At 48.3% G+C, this 23006-nt stretch overlaps 11 protein-coding genes across 11 annotated transcripts; 4 read left to right on the top strand and 7 right to left on the bottom strand.

The window, feature by feature from the left end:
* Nucleotides 1–436: 436 nt before the first annotated feature.
* On the bottom strand, nt 437–2014 carry FIESC28_06870 (uncharacterized protein; the record flags this gene model as incomplete). The annotated part of the gene is made up of 1 exon (XM_031161012.1): nt 437–2014. The coding sequence occupies one exon, from the start codon at nt 2012–2014 to the stop codon at nt 437–439; it is 1578 nt and encodes a 525-aa protein (XP_031014922.1).
* A 4787-nt stretch (nt 2015–6801) lies between these two features.
* On the top strand, nt 6802–8859 carry FIESC28_06869 (uncharacterized protein; the record flags this gene model as incomplete). The annotated part of the gene is made up of 3 exons (XM_031161011.1): nt 6802–6874; nt 7057–7532; nt 7594–8859. 3 exons carry the CDS (start codon nt 6802–6804, stop codon nt 8857–8859), a joined length of 1815 nt encoding a protein of 604 aa, XP_031014921.1.
* A 1113-nt stretch (nt 8860–9972) lies between these two features.
* Nucleotides 9973–10857, top strand: FIESC28_06868 (uncharacterized protein; the record flags this gene model as incomplete). Its single annotated transcript, XM_031161010.1, has 2 exons — nt 9973–10588; nt 10640–10857. 2 exons carry the CDS (start codon nt 9973–9975, stop codon nt 10855–10857), a joined length of 834 nt encoding a protein of 277 aa, XP_031014920.1.
* A 407-nt stretch (nt 10858–11264) lies between these two features.
* FIESC28_06867 (uncharacterized protein) lies at nt 11265–12316 on the bottom strand (the record flags this gene model as incomplete). Its single annotated transcript, XM_031161009.1, has 4 exons — nt 11265–11306; nt 11358–11708; nt 11762–12099; nt 12154–12316. The coding sequence occupies 4 exons, from the start codon at nt 12314–12316 to the stop codon at nt 11265–11267; spliced, it is 894 nt and encodes a 297-aa protein (XP_031014919.1).
* Nucleotides 12317–13431: 1115 nt separating this feature from the next.
* On the top strand, nt 13432–14508 carry FIESC28_06866 (uncharacterized protein; the record flags this gene model as incomplete). Its single annotated transcript, XM_031161008.1, has 2 exons — nt 13432–14339; nt 14391–14508. The coding sequence occupies 2 exons, from the start codon at nt 13432–13434 to the stop codon at nt 14506–14508; spliced, it is 1026 nt and encodes a 341-aa protein (XP_031014918.1).
* Nucleotides 14509–15343: 835 nt separating this feature from the next.
* On the bottom strand, nt 15344–15619 carry FIESC28_06865 (uncharacterized protein; the record flags this gene model as incomplete). The annotated part of the gene is made up of 1 exon (XM_031161007.1): nt 15344–15619. The coding sequence occupies one exon, from the start codon at nt 15617–15619 to the stop codon at nt 15344–15346; it is 276 nt and encodes a 91-aa protein (XP_031014917.1).
* A 469-nt stretch (nt 15620–16088) lies between these two features.
* On the bottom strand, nt 16089–16553 carry FIESC28_06864 (uncharacterized protein; the record flags this gene model as incomplete). Its single annotated transcript, XM_031161006.1, has 1 exon — nt 16089–16553. One exon carries the CDS (start codon nt 16551–16553, stop codon nt 16089–16091), a length of 465 nt encoding a protein of 154 aa, XP_031014916.1.
* Nucleotides 16554–17095: 542 nt separating this feature from the next.
* Nucleotides 17096–17530, top strand: FIESC28_06863 (uncharacterized protein; the record flags this gene model as incomplete). The annotated part of the gene is made up of 1 exon (XM_031161005.1): nt 17096–17530. The coding sequence occupies one exon, from the start codon at nt 17096–17098 to the stop codon at nt 17528–17530; it is 435 nt and encodes a 144-aa protein (XP_031014915.1).
* A 628-nt stretch (nt 17531–18158) lies between these two features.
* On the bottom strand, nt 18159–18919 carry FIESC28_06862 (uncharacterized protein; the record flags this gene model as incomplete). The annotated part of the gene is made up of 2 exons (XM_031161004.1): nt 18159–18627; nt 18699–18919. The coding sequence occupies 2 exons, from the start codon at nt 18917–18919 to the stop codon at nt 18159–18161; spliced, it is 690 nt and encodes a 229-aa protein (XP_031014914.1).
* A 1406-nt stretch (nt 18920–20325) lies between these two features.
* On the bottom strand, nt 20326–20631 carry FIESC28_06861 (uncharacterized protein; the record flags this gene model as incomplete). Its single annotated transcript, XM_031161003.1, has 2 exons — nt 20326–20462; nt 20517–20631. The coding sequence occupies 2 exons, from the start codon at nt 20629–20631 to the stop codon at nt 20326–20328; spliced, it is 252 nt and encodes an 83-aa protein (XP_031014913.1).
* Nucleotides 20632–21616: 985 nt separating this feature from the next.
* Nucleotides 21617–22696, bottom strand: FIESC28_06860 (uncharacterized protein; the record flags this gene model as incomplete). Its single annotated transcript, XM_031161002.1, has 1 exon — nt 21617–22696. One exon carries the CDS (start codon nt 22694–22696, stop codon nt 21617–21619), a length of 1080 nt encoding a protein of 359 aa, XP_031014912.1.
* Nucleotides 22697–23006: the final 310 nt, after the last annotated feature.

Raw genomic sequence — 23006 nt, 5'->3', positions numbered from 1 at the left:
ACCTACCTAGATAGTACAGAAACTACTCTCATAGTAACAATCTACTAGCCGCTGAATGGCTGAACAACCACCAATGGCATTCTTTTCGCTGTGAAACTTTGACGTGACGTGATGGGAGCGGTGGGACGTCTTCTCCTCCACATGAAACACCATCGTATGTTGCTTCAACCCGGATATCCATCAACCCGGGACCCTTGTAACATGACGTTGTATCAGCTTACAGGTATCAGAATATGTCAAAGAAGTTCTTGGTATCATATTCTAAAAAGGCTGTGCAAAAAAGGGCCACTATCTAGTCTCATAATCGTAACAACTCCGACACTGTAGGGACCGTCCAATGCAACCGTAAAGCAAACGTCGAAACATTCCAAGCAATTCCTCCAACTCCTTCGAACAAGAAAAATCGTCAAAACGCCGCGTGGTGACTGGGCTCAGACTATGAGACTGACAACCTCCTCTCCACACTCCTCCATCGTCCCTTGGCCCAGAGGAGACATTCTGTAAACGCCATGTACCATCCTGTCACCATCCAGCAGGAGAGAATGACGCCTAATCCACCCATCAGCCGTGCATCAACAACACCTTGTGTCACGGCCTTGCGAAGGGCATCATTCATCATAAGCCACCCATAGATGGGAATAAGCGGCGGCTCCGCTGATGGTTTCGTACTTGATGACGAGCGACTCAAGGGGCTTGCCTGTTCCTGCTTCCTATCCAAGATAGTGTCCGCCATACGCCATGCTACCTTGTTGTTAATCTTCTCCCAGGTTGCCTCGCAAGCGTATGCCCTGGCAGAATGGCCCATCTGTGCCCGGAGGTTGTGATCCCGTCCAAGCTCCATAGCCTTGGCCACAAATCCGTCAAGGTCATCTGGTTGGATCAGGAAGCCATTATCCCCTTGTTGCACGATATCGGATGGACCGCCCTCGTCACGGGCGATGACCGGAACGCCACTAGCCATAGACTCCAAAACAACAAGGCCAAAGGTTTCCGTAATGGAACAGTGGAGGAAGACATCGCCACTGGCATAAGCAGCTGCGAGGTCCTCACCATTCTTGAACCCCGCGAAAACAACCTTGCCCTTCTCCCTCAAAGGATGGAACAGCTCTTGCACCTCCTTCTCCACATCGGGGTTACGATTGCCGCCCACAATGTATAGCTTGAAGTCAAGTCCCCGAGCATCAAGCTCTCTTGCCGCTTGAGCTAGGAAGCCGAAGCCTTTCTCGCCGGCGATGCGGGAAACTGTCACAAATATAATCTCGCCATTAGGGGCCAGTTTCTTTCGCAACTCCTCGCTCCTCATTCTGGGATTGAACAGCTCAGTGTTGACACCTCTTGTCAGAAGTTCGAGTTTGTTTTCCGGAATGTTCTGGCCCACCAAGTATCGTCTCACGAAGCTTGAGGGATAAAAGATGGTCTTGATTGAGGAGTGATTGAAAAGGTAGCTCTGAATAGCTGCAAACGCGAACACGGCGACGTGACTAAGAGGAGCAGGGAACAAAATCGAAGAATAGCCGGCCAGGTCGGTCTGAAAGTTGCAGATTACGGGGATCTGCTTCTCTTTGGGTTGCTGTCGTAGCTGAAGCATCACCTGGAAGCCAAGGCTTGCAGGTGACGCCAGGTAGATCAAATCGGGGGGAGAGTCGTCGCCAAATGTTTTCGAGTATAGCGTAGAGTTGCGCACCGGGTATACAACAGAAAGTTCGGGATTGAAAGGTAGAGGATATCCAGTGACTCGGACTTCAGGCTGCTTATCGGTAGGAGACAACGTGGGCGACGGAGGCGGAGTGAAAGTGTTGTGTTCTGTATGGTTATGCGGCGCTACCACTGCAACTTGAGCTCCGTTCGCTCGCAGATGATTGACAAGCATCAATGTTGTGCGGCTAACACCATTGACGGGACCAAAGGACTCCGTGCAGAGAAGAATGCGTTTCCCTCTTAGAGTTTCAGGGAACTCAGAGAGGTCATGGCTAGGGTATTTTGACGTAGCTGAGGGTTGTGTGCGGGTAAACATGATGGCTGCTAGAAGCGCTGGCCAAAGATTTGTTAAGTAGGCACTGAGCAACACAGACAAACGGCGAGAGGCGAGTCTTTTCTCTATCAAGATTTCAATGGCTTAAACAAACTTCGGAAAATATGCCTCGCACGTGGAAGGCCAACCAAACCACGAGAATGGGGGCAGTACAACGGTGGGAGCGCATGAGGCGCATACACTGGCATGGACGAGGCTGCAATGTAAACCATAGTCAACACCACGAGGAGGGCTTGCTTGATGCAGTTCGTCGATCTTAAGGGACCAACACTTGGTGGGGGACGACAGATGGAGGGGTAGATCTTGATCGCATGCCCAAGCTGAACACGAGCCACAGCTGTATATTGATGGATAGGTCTGGTAGAGTTCACTTGATGAGTTTCCAAGCCAGACTGGAAACTGTAGATCAGAGACAGCAGGTCGTCTGAAGCTATCATGATTTGGAGCATAAAAATGATGCTGTCCCCACGACAAGATTCATCACCAAAAGATCACTCGATTTTTTGTTCGACATGACAACTGCCGGTCTTTCCCCAGACGCTCAGCAACGTCTTGTCGGCCTAGACGATTGGCGGCTTCCATCGATGTCACTTGTTGTGACAAAACCTTCGCTGAGATCGATGTTGTTGTAGAACCCTGCTCGACCGGCGTGTGATGGACGAATCAGATGCGTCGGCGATAGCACATTGCTCCAACTCGCTCAATCCGCCAATGACTGTGTATTGCGAATGGCCATTGCAATTCCAGCCCTCGTGCTCGCGATGGTCTGGGCCATTGGCAGTACATTTGAAGCCATGCCAAACAAGAGCAGCGCCCAATTTTGAGACTCGTGACGGATTCACTTTAACTACAAAGTAAAATTGGAGACTGGCCTCATCCTAGACATCGGGAGGAGACGGAACGCCTCTTATTGTTCTTGGCTAAGAAGGGATGGGAGGCGGAAGCTGTCGGCATAAAGATAATTGGTGGCACTATGGCGAACTGAGTGATCATTTATCATTAGGCAAAAGGAGGGAGACGGCTCATTCATATATCCATGTCAATCAATTTGATCAAGCAGTTGGCCGTAGTTTAACCTAAATTATTAATAAAGGCCAATTGGAAGAGGGTAGGTGAAGCTTAATCGGCCACGGGGAACAATCAAAGTGATATCACGTGCTTAGTCACGTGAACGCTATTCTTCTTGCTCATCTGCAGGTAGGAGGTATGTAGACAACATAGGTATGGATGTCATGATAGCATATATACTGATCGTTTGACGGATGAATGAACCGTACTCTTGTTCCCCTTGTCAATTGAATAGCCCCCAAATATTATACTGACGTGGACGTGCTTGCTATAACGCGTAGTCAAGGCGTTCCATGATGGAGACAAGATGACCAGGGCATGTCAGAAAACCACGCCTCTGCCTTGGTATGCCTTGTAAGATGTTAATTATGCTTCGTACTGCTGGCCATCGCTATCAAAGCGAAGTGGAATGCTCGTCAGTGATCAGACCCTCTTCAAAGGGACCGGCTGGCTCTTGGCAGCAGAGACGAACAATCGCTTCGCGGTAAACATCAGATGGTCTGGTGTTTATGGAGCCCGCCGATATGCTACAAGGCGTAGCGAGCTCGAACGATGATGGACTGGACGGGCCGAACCACCAGCAATGCCAAATCCCCATAGCCATGGCCATGGCCATCAAGCTTCTCTTAACACACGAGTCTTGCTGCAACAGCTGCGGCTTGTGGCCTCCGTCTAAGACCCCATCATGTTCCCGTCTTGGCTCGCATGCCCCATGCGAACAAAAACTCATGACGCAGCTGGTCCCCTGGCATCATGACACCCGGTTAGAGCTAGATGGAGTGGGATTAATTACTTGCAAGGGTCTGTGCTATTAGCTTTACAACATGCCCACACCGTGACAATTGGAGGCTCAAGTACGATGTGTACAAACAGGGCAAGGGCGCTGTGCTGAAAGACCAACTAACACGAACTCAAACGCTTATGCTTAATAGCAAGTGGCATGGCGTACTTCTTATCTTGAGTATTGCTCTGGCTCCATCACTGGCAAACTCATGCTACCCCAAAATCTCTAGAACCGTCACTAGGGTAGTCGGTTACCGAAGTAGCGCTCAGCCGCGATATCAATTGTTTAGGCCAGTGCAGAGAGGCTGGATATTAGCCTCATTATTAGAACGGATGCTTATTGAATTGGAAGAAGAGCAAACAACCAGGTCTTGGCGGTACCCAGAGTAATCTCGCTGCTGGTCATTTGGAGCCTAGATTACTTCTGTTTCTCGTATATGGGTATTCTGAAAAGGGAAGCTCATTATTTGAGACCGTAGTCAGTTGCGAAGGCCACGATTATTGTAATTAACCATTCGTTGGCGACCCGTCTTTATCGACCACGATCGCGAGAGGATCTCAGGAAGTTGTAATCTAATGCCAATTGAGTATTGCCTTACACCTCCTGGGTCAAAGCATTTGCAAGAAGTGTCGAAAGAATGTCAGTGGCTGACTTCATGACTCTATTTTTGTTCTTCTCATCAGTAAGCATTTGCTACGTTGTACGGATATGTAGGGGCGGAGTCGGCCGAGTGGCACAGTGTCTTGTTCTCTTTTCTGGTTCGGCTGGACTCCGTTTTCCACAGAATGACGGGCATCGGAAAGTACTCAAGTTACCCCTGCGCTAAACTCCATACTCCATCGGCCCAGCCGGTATCGCGTTAATCGCTACGGCCACTCACTCGTTCTGGTGGTTCGCCGCTATCGTGGTTAATTAGTTGCTGTTGGATGATAGGCAAGTTGTTGGGGTCGTAAGACTCTTTCGCTTGATAATCGAGTTGTCTCCGCTTCCGAGACACTGACCATGGGTTTGCGTTAATGCCTCTCTAGCGTGCCAGTCAGAAATCTTTCCAGCCATCGGATGTCTTGAATAACTTCATCCCTGATACGTACCTGTAAAAGACATGCAGGTAGCAAATGCCTTCACCGTCTCGATTGTATTCCGTTATTAGTCGCATCATAATCATCACCTTTGCATACCATGCCACGCAGTGGCCAAGTTGTGACTACGTATTCACTGTAACAGCTCGTTACAGCAGAGAACGGACCCCCTGCCCATCTGTTGGTCGAAATCTCGGCGACCTCAAATTTAACTTGTTGATCTACAAATCATGTCAGCCTCGCAGGAATGAGAATACCCAGTGAAGGACGCAGCTGTCATGCGATGTACGGAGGGGGCATGCCGCTGAAAACTCTGCACCTGGGTATCGGTATCTCGTGTTCTGATTTCACGAGCACACCAAGTTCTCTTAAAGTCGGTCAGCATGCGAGGCTGAATGTCTGTCTATGTTGTATGCAGGTAGGTAGTGGGTTGTGGGTGATGGGTGATGGGAATTGCTGCAATGACAGCATTGCCCTGTGCACCCTGCAATCGTGAATCGATGGCGGGATCGTTTCTTCGTAGGAAACAGCTCGAGGTTAGACTGTTCCCTTGGTTACAGGGGATGGAAGAGTCCAATGAATGTTGCTTTCAATTACATCCCTTCTCTTCTGTTCCTTCCCTTGAGTGATGTGATGGACAGTGCGCTGGACAGTGCATGACCGGGGTGTGGGCCTTACCCGTTCCTTCCTTGTCAGAGCAATTGGACTACCGATAGATTCAGGAATATTGGCTGTAGACAAGTTTGGTGGTAATTAAATCTTCCTTGACTTTGTCTACCGTATCCACTCAAGAAATAACCTCATATTGGATCCATTGGATTGTTTGAGCTGATGTCGAGCTGACGAGTCCTCATCAGTCAACTTGATATGTGCAAACATTAGTAGTTGATCTGAGAAATTAGTACCTAGATACGGATACCCGTTGGCTCGTTACAGAATAACTGTTTTTACCACGACATACATACCCTTAGCTTAGTCGCACGAGGCATGTGGGGGGTAGTACTTCCATAGGAGGGACCTGGTTTGCGCGGGAGTGGAGGGGCTTGCGCAGCCTTGCAGACTGCAGAGCATTAGGTTAGGTTGGATCTTACCGTGCCTCAACACTGTACCTAGGTACAGTCTTGTTGACTGATTTATCCTCAGTCCAATTCCTAGACCTGCAGCAATTCCAGGCCCTTGAACCCTTCAAAAGTACCCTTTCCAGCGGGTTGTGGTGGTCTCGGTACCTGCATCGAGCCTCCCCCTCCGCTGATAGGTACTGCAATGTGCCCCTAGATCCCTGAAGATCCATCCCTGCCCCTCCATCCAAGTCGGGCAAGGGCCTTCATTCATTGGAAAGACGGACTCAAATCATGGAAAGTCAACCTTAGTACATGCCGCGCTACTGTACAGTACTGTATTCATCCATCCCTTGGCGGGCAGAAACTAATGGGAATATCTCACCGCCTTAATTTCTTCTGGGCAGACCCGTCCCCAATCGTTGCGTGGCTTCAGCGGCTGCCCCTCCACCGGCCTTGCCATTGCCTTGTCTTCTCCCTCCCGTCCCTCCCCCAGAGACAGACAACCAGCGATAGTGCCCCCCTTTTTTATTAGCTTAGCTGCAACGTTGAATGAAGTCGGGTGGGAATATCTTTTCTAGCCTCCCTTGCATCTGCGCCTTGCCTTTGCTTCCCTTCCACCTCCTTTATAAATCTCTCCATTCCCTCCCACTCTCCCCGACCCTCACACTCGCTAGCATTTTACGTGTGTCGATTTGTGACCTCGTTTGCGATCATCTTTCTTCTACAGCTTGTCCTTTGCCTTGTCTGTAATACCCTTTCATACTACTTCTAATCATCATGTCTTCAAACGGTACTCAGGAGGCACCCATTGAGGTCCGCCGCATCTGCTGTGTTGGTGCTGGTTATGTCGGTAAGTCGCATGAAACTCTCCTCGACAACCCCTCGCGGGGCAACAGTCCACTCGTTTGTCAAGTTCGTGAGAGTTGAGATAATGCGCTCAATACCATGATTGCGTGCTTATCTAGCTCCCGGCAACCATACACCGCTCGTGCAAGTGAATTGGGTTGAATTAGACTGACAAATTGCTTGCAGGTGGCCCTACTGCCGCTGTCGTTGCTTTCCAGAACCCCAACATCCAGGTCACCGTTGTCGACCGAGACACCAACCGTATCCGACGTTGGAACTCCCGCCACCCTCCTATCTACGAGCCTGGTCTGCACGATATCATCCGAATTGCCCGTGATGGTGGCCGACCTTCCAAGGTCTCTAACGAGCCTACCACCGACAGCGAGGGTTCCTCCGCCGAGGAGGGCGAGATTACCATTAATGAGCGCAAGCCTAACCTCTTCTTCTCTACCGACGTCGCCAAGCACATCAGCGAGGCTGATATCGTTCTTGTTGCCGTCAACACTCCCACAAAGTACCGTGGTGTTGGTGCCGGCAGCGCCACTGATATGACCGCTTTCGAGGCTGTTACTGGCGTTGTCGCTCAGTACGCTCGTGAGGGTGCTATCATTGTTGAGAAGTCTACCGTTCCTTGCCGAACTGCTCAGCTCGTCGCTGATACTGTAAGTACACACTCATATAGCGAACGAAATCAAGCGGACAAGATGCTAACTAGGTTTCTAGCTCAACATGCACCGCCCTGGCGTTCACTTCGAGATTCTCTCCAACCCCGAGTTCTTGGCTGCCGGTACCGCCGTCAACGATCTCCTCTACCCTGACCGTATCCTGATCGGTTCCGCTCCTACCCCCTCCGGTAAGCGAGCTGCTGAGGCTCTCGTCAAGGTTTACAACTCTTGGATTCCTCGCGAGCGTATCCTGACCACCAACGTCTGGTCTTCCGAGCTTGCCAAGCTCGTTGCCAACTCCATGCTTGCCCAGCGTATCTCCTCCATCAACTCCATCTCTGCTGTCTGCGAGCAGACTGGTGCTGATGTCGATGAGGTCGCCAAGGCTGTTGGTGTTGACCCCCGTATCGGTAACAAGTTCTTGATGGCCGGTATCGGTTTCGGTGGCAGCTGCTTCAAGAAGGATGTTCTTAACCTCGTCTACCTCGCCGAGACCATGGGTCTTCCTGAGGTCGCCGAGTACTGGCGTCAGGTTGTCAAGATGAACGAGTACGCCCGTGACCGTTTCTCCAACCGTGTCATCAAGTGCCTCAACAACACCCTTGTTGGCAAGAAGGTCACTATTCTCGGCTTTGCCTTCAAGAAGAACACCTCCGACACTCGTGAGGCTCCCGCTCTTGAGATGATCAAGACCCTCCTTGAGGAACGTCCCCGCGAGATTGCCGTCTTCGACCCCTGCTGTAACCCTCTGGTTATCAAGGCTGAGATCAAGGAGCTCCTTGGTCCCCTTGCTGATGGCCACAACATCACCGTCCACGGCAACGCCTACGACGCCTGCGAGAAGAGTACCGCTATCATCATCGCCACTGAGTTCGACGAGTTCCGAAACCAACCTCCTCCCCCTCCTGCTCCTCAACCTGCTGTCCAGCCCAAGACCATTGGCCGCAAGCCCAACCCCAAGTCTGACCCCCGTCCCTTCCAGGAGGGTGGCAGCCCCAACGAGCTCCTCGCTCTCCACAAGCACCTCGTCCAGCGTCCCGATATCTCCTCCGAGGATCCTCTTGATCGCTTCAACGTTGAGCCTAACTGCGAGGACGACTGCCCTGACTGCATTCAGGAGCGTGAGAGCAAGGAGAGCGGCTTCGCTACTGGTATGGGAAGCTCAGAGGAGTACAAGCCCAAGGAGCGTGTTGACTGGGTCCGCATCTCCGAGAGCATGGCCAAGCCTCGCTGGGTGTTTGATGGCCGTGGTGTCATCGACTCTCGGGAGATGGTCAAGCTGGGCGTCCGCGTCGAGAGTGTCGGTCGCCAGCACCAATTCTAGATGTCTTGTCTGGATTTGAGGCTCATTTTGCAACGGCCGACCTTTTAGATTTCTTCTGTGTATGAATTCGTCGACTGTTGGCTAAGATTATACCGTTTTTAATAAGCATGAAATGACATATGGACGTGGTTGATGAGACACGCCGAGGAAGATACAGTATATGCAATGGTTAGGGTGGGGGTGCAATTTACATTCACGGCGTGAATTGGTGAAAGATGTTTACCGGATATAGATTTAGATTTGGAGCCGTTGAAAATGCAAGAGCAAATTTTCTGTTACAATATGTTCCTTGTTGGTGATATCATGTTTGTATATGTATGTCAAGACATTGATTGATAACTACCTATCTGATGGTGTTTCCGTTTAATCTGCGAAAGTAGCGAAAGCTTCTCTTTATCTATTCTTGTGTTAAGTTGTTTCATGACTAATCCTCCACCTTTCCTCGTGCCGCGTTGATCCTGAGACGACAAGTTCAATCACTCTGTTTCAGATGATGGACCAGCCGTCTCAGCTCTCAACGAATATTGTAACAAGCCATGACCGGAATACCTCCCCGATTGACTTGTTTCTCGAGCCTAACTGTCATATCCCCCTGCTAGAACGTTCTCGATTTTCTTGACCCTTGACCAAAATGGCTTGTCACAACGTCACATTGAACTCTTTCCACGCGACTTGACACAGGACACTACGCTCGTCCCAGGAACCTGTGGGAACCCGCGTTTCACCAACTCAGCTTAGGTCCTAAGTTAGGGGACTTTCAGTTACCGTGGCCATGGCTCACGGTCCCCCCAAGATGTTCTTGTACTCCGGTCTTCTTGCACATCCTTTGTCGTTCCTTCACTGCCTGTTGAACGGGTAGCACATTCGTCTCTTCTTATACACTCTTTTACCATAACTGTATCACTTTCCTTTCGTTTCTTATCCTATCCTTGTGCTTGCCACGAGGATATTTTCTTTCGCTTATATCACCGTTTATTATCGAGTTGCGGGAAACAACTCGACTCGACTCGTCTCGCCCTGTCTTGCGAGGCCTACAGTCCGGGCCACCATTGTTGACCTGCGTTCCTATCTTAGAGATCATCCTAAGCGCCCTTGAGGGTCATAGCCGTCGAGATGAGATTGTCGTGGGCCAGACAGGCCGCAATCTATGGCCTCTTGTCTGTCGTCGCCGCAGACGTACTACCAGTGGATGACATCCCCTTGATGTGTGTGACCATCTGCGGCCCAATCGTCGAGTTGACATCAAAGTGTGATATCCATGGACAACGTATGTCGAAGCGGCAAGTAGACTCGGAGTGGGTTCCTAAGCTGGCCGTGGAACCTCCTGCGTTGGACAAGAGGAGCTTTTCGATTATCAGAGCTGCGCCAACATCGTTTCCGCCCGAGTTCATGCCTGAAGAGAGCACCACTACATCCATATCGACCTCGACTACGGAGGAGACTACAAGTGCTGTTGATGAAACGTCGACGTTACTTTCGACCAAGAAGCGTACCACAATGGCTTCAATGCTTATGGAAACAACAACAGCGACTCAGACTACCGTGTCAGCTTCCAAAGAGAGATCGCAAACAACGAGTGGTTCTTGGGGAGGAAGTGCTTTGCAGACACACGCCCCACCTGAGGGTGACCCGGAGAGAGAATGTGTCTGTCTGAACAAGAGCTTCGATGTAGCCAAAGTGGCAGCCCTGTGTCAAGACTGCATCGTCGTGGATGGACACAAGCAAAACAGTGAGTCTTGGTCCCATTAAACAAAAGCTTTACAAAAACTAACTCGCTTAGACATGGACATCATCATGAAGGCCTGTGGTTTTGATAAACGCACTTATACTCCCGAAAAGGACAGCGAGGTAGACAATGTCAGAGTTGAGGCGACGCGGCCGACTGGTATGGCCACGATGGAGCATGCACCAGCCAGTGCTGGCTCTGGAGTAGAAGCTCTCAGCATGCCCTTGGTTGGTCTTTTCAGTTCTTTATTGGGCTTTGCCATGGCAATGTGAGCACTTTAAGCCCGCATTGCGACAGTTAGATAGTTAGCGAGTAGATTATAGCGTTCGGGAAAGCATTCCTTCCTTTCTTATCTATTACATATTCATATTTTGAATGATCGTCCCTCGTTGAGTGAATCTACCTATCCAAGCTGCAGATCATTTGTCAGACATAGGCGATCTCGTCTACTGCATGAAATATCCCATGCCTTGTGTCAAGGCTCGCTCGCACGTTTGGGGCCCCGAGTACCTGGGCCAGGGTTCGCATGAAAATACGTCGATCAATGCTATTATGCTATATGTCTATGGTCGCTTCATATAACATGCAGTCCAGTGCCCAGAATTATTAACAAGAAGTACGTTGTGTCTATATCTTGGATGTGTCTTTTCCGCCCACTCCATCACCGTGAACAAAACGCCTAGATCATCATGGCAGCCATTGTTGAAACAACAAGGCATCCCTTTCAGGATGTTAGCAAAGTCTCTATCACCAGAAGGCAAAGCAGTCTTACCAGTCCCCATGTTGACAGGCGAGACGCGCCACTATCGTCGTCTTTGCTGTCATCGCCGCTGTCTGTGCCGTTGTCATTGCCCGTGTCGTTGATGCGCGCAACCAGCTTATCCCCAACGCTGCTAAGACTTGACTCAAAATCCTTAAAACTGGTGGCGTTCCAGTCGGCACCTTCATCTCCTGGCACGGCATCATTACCAGGGAACGCAATGTACAAAACATCGTCGTCGTCGTGACCATTGTTTCCGTTGATGGATTTGCCGTAACAGGCTGTTGCTAGTGAGATGGCGGCTTCTCCAACCATGGCTTCTTCGCCGTCATCGCCATTCTCATCGCCCCAGATACCATAGAACTGTCAGAGTCAGCATCCAATCTCACCCATATCAAGGTCAGGTAAATGCTCACCATTTTCTCGCCGCATACGACTGCGATAATACTCAAAGGCTTGATGCCGTGCTTTTGTGCATCAAAGGTTGGCCAGTTCTTCTTGGTGCCTAGGTTTCCGAACACAACGTAAGGATGGATATTGGCATCAAGGTCTTTATGCTTGGTGCTGTATGTTTGTAGGCTGTCTTGGAAAGAGGTAACAGACTGAGTATCGCCTGAGGAGCCACAGCGTCCATCATCTGCTGAACTTCCCTGGATGCCATCGCAGTCGATGTCCATGTTGACGAGTTTTCCCTCGGTACCTTGAAGGTAAACGACATTGTAATCTTTTAGATGGTCACCACAGTAGACATAGGCTGTGGTTTTGGTTAGTCGCAATAGGCAATGTAGAGAGAGATTGGAGTACTCACAACCGTCATCGCCATCAGCGCTGTGGAAGCCCTTGGCGAGAGCATTTTTACAGGAACCCTGTTTGATGATGCTCTCCTTGAAGGCCTTGATGTTGTCAGGGACGTCGCGACAAGAAACCAAAGCAGCGACAGATGCGAATAGGAGAAATCGAAGGGAACCCATGTTGATCGACACAACCGAGAAATAGCGAGCGTGGGGAGAGAGGGTCAGGTCAGGAATAAAGTAGAATAGTTTATCTTTATGTTTAAGTTAAAATGACGGGAGCGTTGAATGTATGTATGTATTTTCCCAATTCAAGCTCACGCCATGATTCACTGCGCGTATTGGTTAGGTTGCCTCATGCAATTTAATTTACTCGCGACTCTGCTCTGTCAATGGGCCTGAAAGGGGAAAAGAAGGGCAAGCTGACGGTCAGGCTACCTCTTTAGAGGGTGATTCAGTGAATTATGGCAAGGTCCAGGGGTATCATTCCCTGCCAAGACGGGTTCGATCGGGTCTAGAACGGAGATTTTGACCAGCATCTTGGGCTTATTTATAGGTGAATATTTGTTCTCGATTTCAGGTACGGGTACGGTTGTATCGGTTATCTCAAAGGAGATGCATATTTGTGGCTCGATCATACAGATCTGGACAATTAATCCGCCAAGCTAAGAAACGGACAATGCTATTGTACGACTTACCCTACCCTAGGCTTCAATATCAACATCACCATTCATGGACAAAAGTTGACATTAGTATGATTCACTGAATAAACTTGTTCATTTATTTCCGGCAGAGTCTCCATCAATTATAATTATGCTTAAAATTTAGGCTATCGAATAAATCTTTGCGTTGGTCCGATCCGATAGCCAATTCGTCCGAGAGGACTATCTATAATGTGTGGCTAAGCAACAATCATCAGTTGCCAGTATGATCGATTGAGTAGATGCCATTATAGTCGAGTATGTAGAATCAATTTTCAATTATTAATCTCAAGCACTTTTCTCCTGGGACATCAAAATCTAGTCTATCTGCTTAACTGTTGAGAGCAATTGGCTTGCTTCGCCCGTCTCGGCCTCCGAACGGACGGACGGACCAAACAGCCAACGCTAGGAACTACACCAAGACACAAACTCAATGACATACATATCCACAATCCTTCAGCTTCAAATTGAGCTTGGTCCGTCATTTCGTCCGCACCTCGACCGGTGGTGAAAGATATATAACAATGTAGGAGCCGCACATAGAGATAGAAATATAGACCAATACACTTCATCATCATATCTAGACCCATCACAATGTCCGCTCGACTCCAACACGATGCCTCTTGGGAGGCCAGTCCCCTTGCATTCCTCTCTCGCCAATTCATTGAAGGCGTCCCCAAGATCCCCAAAAACGTCAGCCTAGCAGGTCAAACAGCTCTCATCACAGGCTCAAACGTTGGTCTAGGCTTCGAGTGTGCTCGTCAACTTCTTGCTCTCAATCTCTCACACTTGATTATCGCTGTGCGAAGCCAGGCCAGAGGCGATGCAGCAGCAAAGAAACTCCGCGATGAGTTTCCCAACGCCAGGATAGAAGTCTCACTGGTCGATATGGCTTCTTATAAGTCCATTCAGGACTTTGTCAAGCGGTGCGAGACATTGCCACGACTGGATATTGCCATCCTCAACGCTGGCCTGAGCAGACCCCAGTTTGAGCGATCAGAAGAGTCCAAGCATGAGATGACTTCTCAGATAAACTACCTCTCTACAGCTCTGCTGGCAATCCTCCTCGTTCCCGTCCTCAAGACAAAGCGCGGGACTTCTGGCCCTGCACACTTGAGCATCGTCGGTTCAGACATGTCATACTGGGCAAAATGGACCGGAAGTACTGATTCAATTTGGGACGTAATCGACGAACCTGCCGAGTTTTCCAGCAATGCCGCCTACCAAATATCCAAGCTTCTTCTCATCATGTTCGTCGACAAACTCTCCCAGCACGTCTCGCCCGACGAAGTTATCGTCAATTACCCCAACCCTGGTGCCTGCAAAGGAACAGAATTTGGAAGCGACGGCCACAGAAGCAAGATCGAGCAGATATGGATGGCTGTTGCGAAGCCGCTTGTTGGAAGGACAGTTGCTACTGGTGCGCGATCGTATGTTCACGCTGCTGCTGTCAAGGGCACCGAGAGTCACGGGAGTTTCGTTGGCGAGGGTAACATCAAGCCGTAAGTACACCGAGTCGAGCCATGATAAATAAATGCTAACTAGAACGGAAGGTTCCCAGTAATCATGTACCAGTCAGATGGAAGAGCCCTGCAGGAGACTGCCTGGAAGGACTTGATGAAGGAGTTGAGCTTTGCGAAGCCGATGGAGATTCTCAAGGCAAGCAACTGAGCAGCGCTGCATATGATTTCTTTAGACAAAGACGCGGCGGGAATCGCAATAGTATTTTTATATAGCAGGCAGAGCCTTAATTGACTTTATATCCCATATCTATCTTTGTGTTGGCTCAAACTCTCCGGCTGGAGGGATCAAAATCTTCTCATCAGAAAATCTGACCTCCTTGGGAACTTTCTTCACCACCAGAGGCCTCTGCTCCCCAATATGTTCGGAATCATTTAACAGGCGCCTGTCAAGTCTCCATCTTCCAATTGCTTGTCGAAATCTGTTGATTATCAAGTCGGTAAATCGAATGAGTGTCAGGAACAGAAACACAGCCCAGATCAACAGCATTATGCATACTGTAATGGAGGATGGTTCTTGTGTTGTATTATTTTTGCGTCTGGGAGTGGTGCTAGTATAGTTAGTAGATAAGACGAGAGTGTAAAGGAGACTAGCTGACGTACGGGCATTGGTCATGCATTGCTGGTATACAAGGTAATGGGTTTCGGTAAATTGAATTGAGTTCAAATTGAAGGATAAAGATAACGTTATCCTTAATGTAAAGTAATGGTAATGGCAACAGTGATATGGTTTAGGATCGGATGTGCTGTCCTTGTAGATACAAAGTTAAAACCAGATAACCCGATAACCAGTTGCCCTTCATGATTTCCTTCACGTGAACCGGGACACACATTTCCTCTCGATATATCAGGCGTCTCTTCTTAATCTAGAAGTTTCGTTGAATCTTTTGCCGTCCTTCTCAACAGATCATGAACCCTCAATGAATCCCACCACTCAGACTCTCGCATCAAAGCCCTCTCAAACCATATATACCCCGATTTCGCACTTAAACAGTGGTGCCATTGTAAGAAGCAAAGGATTTAGCAGGTTGGTCATTCTCATATTCCTTTTCGGTGTTCTTGTTATTCGCTGCCGAGCCGGCGTCTTTGATTGCGGTGAGGACTTCGTCGTAGATGCTCTTCTGCATGCGTTGTTTGAAGTAGATGGAGATAATGACAACAGCAAGAATAGCCACGACGGAAACGATGGCCAAAAGACAGGATAGGAGAACGGTGGTGCCGTCTTGAAGAGGACTATGCGCCCAGTGCGGTGTTCCGTACATTGTGGTAGGTGATGGGGAGACAGTGAAGAGATGTTGTTTGAATGATGTTTGATCAAAGGCAGGTGTCTGTCAATAGTATTTTGTGTGAGGTCGGCAAGAACATAGATGTTGTGCTGGAGAATTGAGATGTGTGAGTGGCTTTATAGACCTGATGGACAGTGGGCGATAACTTAATCCCTGGCTGGAATTGGACGTATCGGAGTCGACGCAGTAAACTTCACACATAATGTTAATGGGACGATTAATTCTTGAATGGTGGATAAAAGCCCGTAGGCTGGATGTTGAATTTCCTGGGAAGATTGTATTGATGAGTTGCACAACGCAATGAAGCCAGAAATAAGCCCCCTGAACTCTGCACAAAAGTATCACGATATGCACCCTAACGAGGATGTGTCCGAAATGGATGACGAAAGAATGGTCACATGAGATACCCTGAGGCAAAGATCGCCGTACCATTATATAGTATCTTCTACCAATATGAATCATGTTCCCTATCCTCCTCATCCTCGTCATCGCTACAAATAGCAAAAGCCTCCTCCACTGATCTTCTAAGACCCGAAGATGAAGCAACGACAGGCTCTCTAATAAGCTGTTGCATCTCCCGAGATGAAGATGCTGTCCCAATCCCATCTTCTTCATCTTTAAGTGGTAAAACGCGCTGGATGTCGGGTTCTGAATCCTTTATGCGGAACCAGATGAGGGCTAGACCGCACCAAATAGCCACACTCCCTACGACCATGCCGATGAAGATCCCCTGGTCGATAGAGTCTGAGAATCCACCTCTCCAGTGATGGACCTTGGGAGGAGGAGGTGTGAACCAAGGGATAGGAGTCGGCACAGGATATTGGCGTGACTCGTCGGCGGATATGCGGTTGAAGGTAGGATGGAAAGCACCTCCTGCAATCCCATAGAAGAAGGCTTCCATAGGATTCATGTCTTCGATCTTTATAGAATGTCGTACGTAGCTAAAAGAAGTAGATGTGGATTAAATATTGCAGTATCGGAGTTGCGATGTTGTAGAGTTATCTTGGAGTGTCAGTATGGATTTGTTTGACATTAATATTGGTCGACTTACTACGATATCGCTGCCTTTGTCACATTAGAAAATGGTTATATGGTAGAACTTCCGAAGCTCTAGAAAGGAAATTTGTGAATTATTCAATATGTCATTCTGACTCTGTGCGTGGGCTCTGTTGATGCAGAATGCAAAGTCTGTCAAAGTTTATCAACATCAACCAAGGTTGGCCGGGTCCCCTGGATTCTTCTAACTTTGCAGTATAAGCTCAACCGTTTCTTCATTCTTTCAACACATTCACTCTGGTAACCCTTCAAACATTGGCTAGAGGAAGAAAGCCACCATCTTTTGGCACAACTAATCGTCTATACACCCAGCCTTTCCGATTACTCACTTTCCCCTTTACCCCTCGACAGTCATCTTTTCCTTTCTCCCACTTCTCCTTCCGCCCATAGCTCAAGATGACGGATCACGACCAAACACCTTCACCACGGCGCCCCAGTCTCTTCAGTCTATATACTGTGCCCCGACTCGAAGCACAAAAGTCCGCTGCAGTCGATGAAGGCAAAGGCCGCCTTGAAACGATATTCGAACGTCACGAAGAAGAATCCTCACGTAGATCCTCCGCGCCCACGCCCGAGTCGATGTCTCCAGACGAGCAGATGCGCGATCTTACTCTGGACAATGACCGTTCAGAGGAAAAGATGGAGATTGATCAACAAGAGGCAGACAATAGCATGGAGGTTGACAACCCAGTCCCCTCGAATTCTGTCACAGACCAGCCTTGGCTATCTTCGATGCAGATCGATATCCACGAGAGAGATCTCGCTGATGAACAGAAGAGCGTGAGCCACGACGCCATGGACACGTCTCCAGATCAACATTGGCAACAATGATTCGATGCAAGATCCGAACCAGCATGAGAAGCTTTTTCGGCGTGCGGAAGTCAAGAAAGACAGAACAAAACAAAAGAGCTCCTCTATATTCGTCACGGCACATTTCTGGGAGAATTCCTTCCCGTTGAAGAACAAAGCAGCCGTTCTTTTGGGCAACTGATGGTAGAGAGTACGATGATATCTTGTTATTCCCTATGGTTAGAGGTTGCTAGATTACGTTACTATGTAAAATGTATAAATGCTAGCGTTTCTGGAGTCTAGTCCTTGGGCTATTATTGTTACCTATACTGAATTAATTGAATCGAGTTTGCTAGTCAATACCAGTTTTGCCATTGTTAACCACATCCAACGCTATATAGGAACGTCATTAATATCGTGATTTAATAAGTAAATAATGATACAATAAAGGGTAAGAACTCGACTTGATGTGCCTGCATCATTACTCTTACTCGACTCGACTCAACTCGACTCTGGGTTACATCCAAAAGAGCCGCCCCCAAATTGCTCCGCCAAAATCCACAATAATTACGGATACTCCATTTTAAAGTCGAGTTCCAAGTCAGTTTCTCTCCCAAAAAGACATCAACCTGACTCCGTTTGATCCTCAACTCAAGTTGCTGCCCAAATATTATGTAATCATCTTCAATATCGCATCAGTATCAACGATGCGATCTCTGTAGCCTTCGCATGCCAACTTAACAAAAGCCCTTGCCATTTGCGCAACCTCAACGCCATTACTCGATCTTCCCCCAACGAGTCTCCTCTTCTTGGGCGCGGCATCGGAGGAGGAAGTGAGGATGGCGCTGGGTCTTAAGATCCAAGCGCTAAACGTTTCAGGGCTGGCGTCTGCAATTTCGCATAGACCCTTTTCGGCCTCGGTCTTTGGCTTTCGCGGGTCCCCGAGCGAGAGCAGTGAAGAGGCTGATGATCTCGACTTGTTGCTGGCAAAGACAAAGTTGAACTTTTGACCTGCTGGAGTTTTGGGTGCGATGCGCTCGCTCATGACTTTGGCGGCGTATAGCGGTAGTTGAACGTTGACGTGGTGAAGTGAAGCTTTATCAATGTGCGAGGAGTGATCTGAACGAGCTCCAATGACCCTATTTCATGTCAGCCTCTCTCTCTTTTCTCTCTCTCATCCATCTAAAAGATTGAACTGAGGAAGACGTACCATAAACATGCTGAAGAACCCTCGATTCTCCGTAAAAGATCATCGGAATATCGTGAAAAGTCCTGAACCATAATAACATCCGCCTTTGGGTGACTTTCAATATCCATAGAGACAGCCTTTCGAGTAAGGATAACGACTTTTGTAATGCGAACGTCAACAAGACATTGCTTGACGACTTCGTTGCCGACCAATCCGGTCGCCCCTGTAACCACGACCTTCATTTCGAGACCTGAGAAACACTGAGAGATAGACAGTTAAGAAATGAAGCGCTTTCGAGTATATAAAGAAAGAAAAAAAAAAGAATAAATAGTGACAATGATTTATCCCGTAGGTAGCCTGAGCCTGGTCTGTCTCCCTCCAAGAGAATCCTGGTCTTGCGGGCCGCTTTCGCCTTGCTAACGGCTGAAAAAAAATTAAAAGGGCCGGAGTCAAAATATACAGACAGACATAAGTTGGTAATACACGGTAATTGAACATGGAAAAATACTGTGGCGAGAGTCAATCTCCAACTGTTTTTTCTGCATGTAAATTCGTCTTGACTTCGTCTCCTCGTCTTGGCCTACATGGTATAAGAAAGCCAAGCTTCTTTGTACTTGACCGCTTGGAGGGCCTCGACTTGACTGCCGGTAGCCCGATCTGATTGTATAGGTAACTAATCTACTCCATAATATATCCGAATCATGGCATGGATCTCTACGGGTCTTCTCATGGGGAAATTGTTTCTGGTAATGACTCGACTCGACTCGGCTTCAAATTGTTATCTGGATCGACAGCTCCGTCGAGATCATCCGGTTATGAACCGGGAATAATCTGCAGAATCTGTCACTGGCTTTTCTTTCCTAGTAGACCCAGTTTCAATTTAATGACACGACATGACATGACACTTTCCATTCCATTGGTTCAACCGTAGAGAGACCTTTATTGCCGAGGAGATGCTTCAACTGCAAGACAGAAGAAGAGACAGACAAAAGAAAGTCTACAGTATCCTCAGATCATCCGTCACTTGATGGACAAAACTCATAATAATCTCATCTTAAAGTGCCCTATCGCCAGAACTCGTTAGACCTCTTCTGTTTTTCCTAATGTTCTGTGCCGATCATCCGTCTTTGCCGATATGCTATGCTCAATACTGCAACCACACGTTTCATTGAGCAATGAAACGCGAATCGCGAATGCAGTGAGTGCTTGCGAAATGTCACTTTGTTGAGCCTAAATCCATGAAAAGAGGAAGAGAGATGCCTAGCGTGTGTTTACAGGAGCTGAAGCTGTCATTGTGCGCGCGCGTGATGGATGGACATTGTAAACAGACGAGTTGCTGCGTGTGACTGATGATAGTAGGGACTGGAAGGAAGAGAAAGTCATACCAGCAACTGCCGTACGGACATACATTTGAACCCTTGCTCACTCCAACCCGGGACTCCGCTACATCGCATGAACATTCGGATCCGAACCCGGAGCCGGGGATAGCATCATCGATAGCAATAAACTATAACAAGCTATGTCATCAGCCATGGTTCATCAACAACACAATAGATAACAGTCACAAGGCATGTAGCAGGCTCAAAGATAAATTTAACAAGTATTATTATTCCATGGATATCATAAGATTAATATGTGGTCGAATCATTTAAGCAGCTCGGCTGCCCTCGAGGTTGTCGGCAGCGCTCTTGCTTCGAGGGTCGCTCTCCTGGCCGTAGTGGCTGGCGTCACCTCCAAGAGCCTCGATCTCCTTCTTGCTGTTCTCCTTGCTAGCCTCGCTTGTGTCTAAGGGTTTCTGTTAGGTGATGATAGATATAATCTGGGGTAGAGGAAACATACTGGGGTTGGACAGGTTCGCCTTGTGGCCCTGGATCTTGTGGGAGATCTCCTCCTTTCCAGAGCGAAGCTCCTGCATGTCGTTTGACATGACGGATCGGTTACCAGCAGAGTCCATTATTGCGGTTCTTGGAGGGATAAAATGTAGGTAGTTTAGGTGTTGTAAGATATGTAGTGATAGTCTTTGAGTTGCTTTCAAAAATTGGTTCTGATCAACACTCCTCAACAAAAGACATTCCTTCTTTATACCCATGATGAAGCATCGCTATCAAGCCATGACGTTTGTCCCTCCCACCTTCCAGACGGGTTATGTCATGTTCCATGGAAACAAGGCCATTTCCATGTTCCTGAAGTCTGGGCAATCGTCAAGCGGGGATTTTAGTGGTGTCCAGCGCTTGCTTCTGTATGGTTGGATCTGCACCAGTATGGAGCTCGGAATGACATAGCTAGTCATGCATAATTCTGGGGTGTCGACAGTAATAACTGAAGCATTTCTCCGACTACAACACACCAAAGATGACTGATTATTTATGAAACCCCAGGTTTTGGTTCGGACTTCTATCATCTCGATCAAATCTCATCAGCCTTCTCATGTTACACCCTGCCTGCTTTGTAAAGCCTCAAAGTCTACCTGAAACGTCATTCCAAGATGCCATCGTCTTTCGTGTCACTTTGTGCAACATTCTTTTCGTCATAATCTGCACATTACTTTTTTCTGTGGCAAGGTACTACTTATCTTAGTCTGTAACACAAGAACCAAGCAGGTCAAGTTAGCGATGACGATTGTTGGTTAATAGTATGAATGACCTTAAGATAGCACTGAGAACCGAGCTTCATTTTTTCTTAAATATGGTAAGTAAGCCTAAAATATACCCTTTTCACTCGCAATAAATTATCCAGCTAAATACGTAGATAGGTATAGAAAAACAATCCAAGAACAAATACGCTCATGATTGAATGTCGCAACGTAGAGCCCTCTATGATCGTTGCAGCCCGACCAACACCTTGAAATGAACAAACTTTATACACCAATATTTTGAAACCATGCATTAGTTCCCCAATCCCGATTTGCATCCGTCTTTAAACAAATCATTGCCTTCGTCTCATTTCGTTATGTTCAAGCCCTGCGGCTGCTGGCTCGCGTTGTGGTCGGTACCAGCGTCCATCTCCGAACGAACCACTGCAGTTCCATCCATCTCCTGAACAGGAACCATGTGTGGTTGTTGATACTGCTGCTGGTACGGTTGCTGGTATGGCTGTTGGTATTGTTGCTGGTAAGGAGGCACACCAGGGCTGTGTCCGTTGTCTGAGAATTGGCCGTAAGACTGAGGTCTCTCATTCTGAGAGAACTGAGGCGAGTACTTTTGGAACTGGTCAGGCGAGGACATGCCGCTTTGACGAGGATCCACAAGGCCGGGTGATCCGCTGTATGTTTCTAAAATCGGTGAGTACTTGAACAAGCAATGCGTTTTTGGGACTTTCTTACGTTGGTAACCACTCATGGGAGACTGAGCAGGGAATGTGCCTTGATGAATAGGGCCACTCATGGGTGATTGAGGGTACTCGCTCATTGTTGGGCCAGGAGAAGAAACGCCGGGGGCTGTTTGAGGAGCCTGCTCATACTTCTTCTTCTGTCGGGGCTTCCACCAGAACAACCAAGCCAAGAGTCCCAACACCAACAATCCTCCCACCGCAGCGCCCACGGCAATACCAGCGGTAGCTCCTGTGCTCAACCCGCTATCGTCGTTTGAATCAGCTGCAGAAGAACTAGATGCCGTCGCGGATGTAGAAGAGGCGGTTGAACTTGAAGCAGCTCTGGGCTGAAGAAAGTCCAGTCGGTTTTTCTCGATCGACGACAGCTTGGCGGGCACCAGCCTGTCCCTTGGACAACCCGACCCACAAGCATTTTGGCTGCAGCATCCGAAGAAAGGCGGACTGGTGCTGGCACATGTGTAGAAGTTGTCAGTGCCTTGAGAGTTGTCGCAGTCTTGTCCAGGAAGCGAATCGTAATTATCAGGCTCGAAAGTTGTGGCGCGCAAATCGCCATCCGGACAAGTGCCGTTGTTCTTGCCGCAAGGGTCGTTGAGACAACAGCCTACGAACTGAGTATCGTCATCTTCGCAGATGTAGAATTTTCCTCCGTCGGTACAAGCCAAACCCCAATGGCTGCGAGCTTCAGACATTTCGAGATAGTGTTGATGAATTAAGGATTCGATGAAACAAGGAAGCTTCCTAGCAGAATCGAGTCTATATGCAATGCAATGCAGGAAAGAAAAGAGGAAGAGGAAGAAGATGAAGATAAAGATGAAGATGAAGTGAGAAAATTAAAACAAAACTCAACAGTCTTGAGAGAGTCGATAAGCACGGGGCATTCTCTTTTTTTCTTTGATCGAGTGGACATGGACAGCCTTAAGCAGAGTCCCGCATAACAACCCAATACATACACAGCAGTTAGTCGAACATGGATGGCATTGGACGGAATGCGGATCAACT

Source organism: Fusarium coffeatum, assembly GCF_003316985.1.
Source record: "Fusarium coffeatum strain FIESC_28 chromosome Unknown BRIP53273_contig_147, whole genome shotgun sequence".
In the NCBI taxonomy this organism is placed as follows: domain Eukaryota; kingdom Fungi; phylum Ascomycota; class Sordariomycetes; order Hypocreales; family Nectriaceae; genus Fusarium; species Fusarium coffeatum.
Note: the sequence above shows the minus strand (reverse complement) of the source record. Positions and strands in the feature narration are given on the sequence as shown.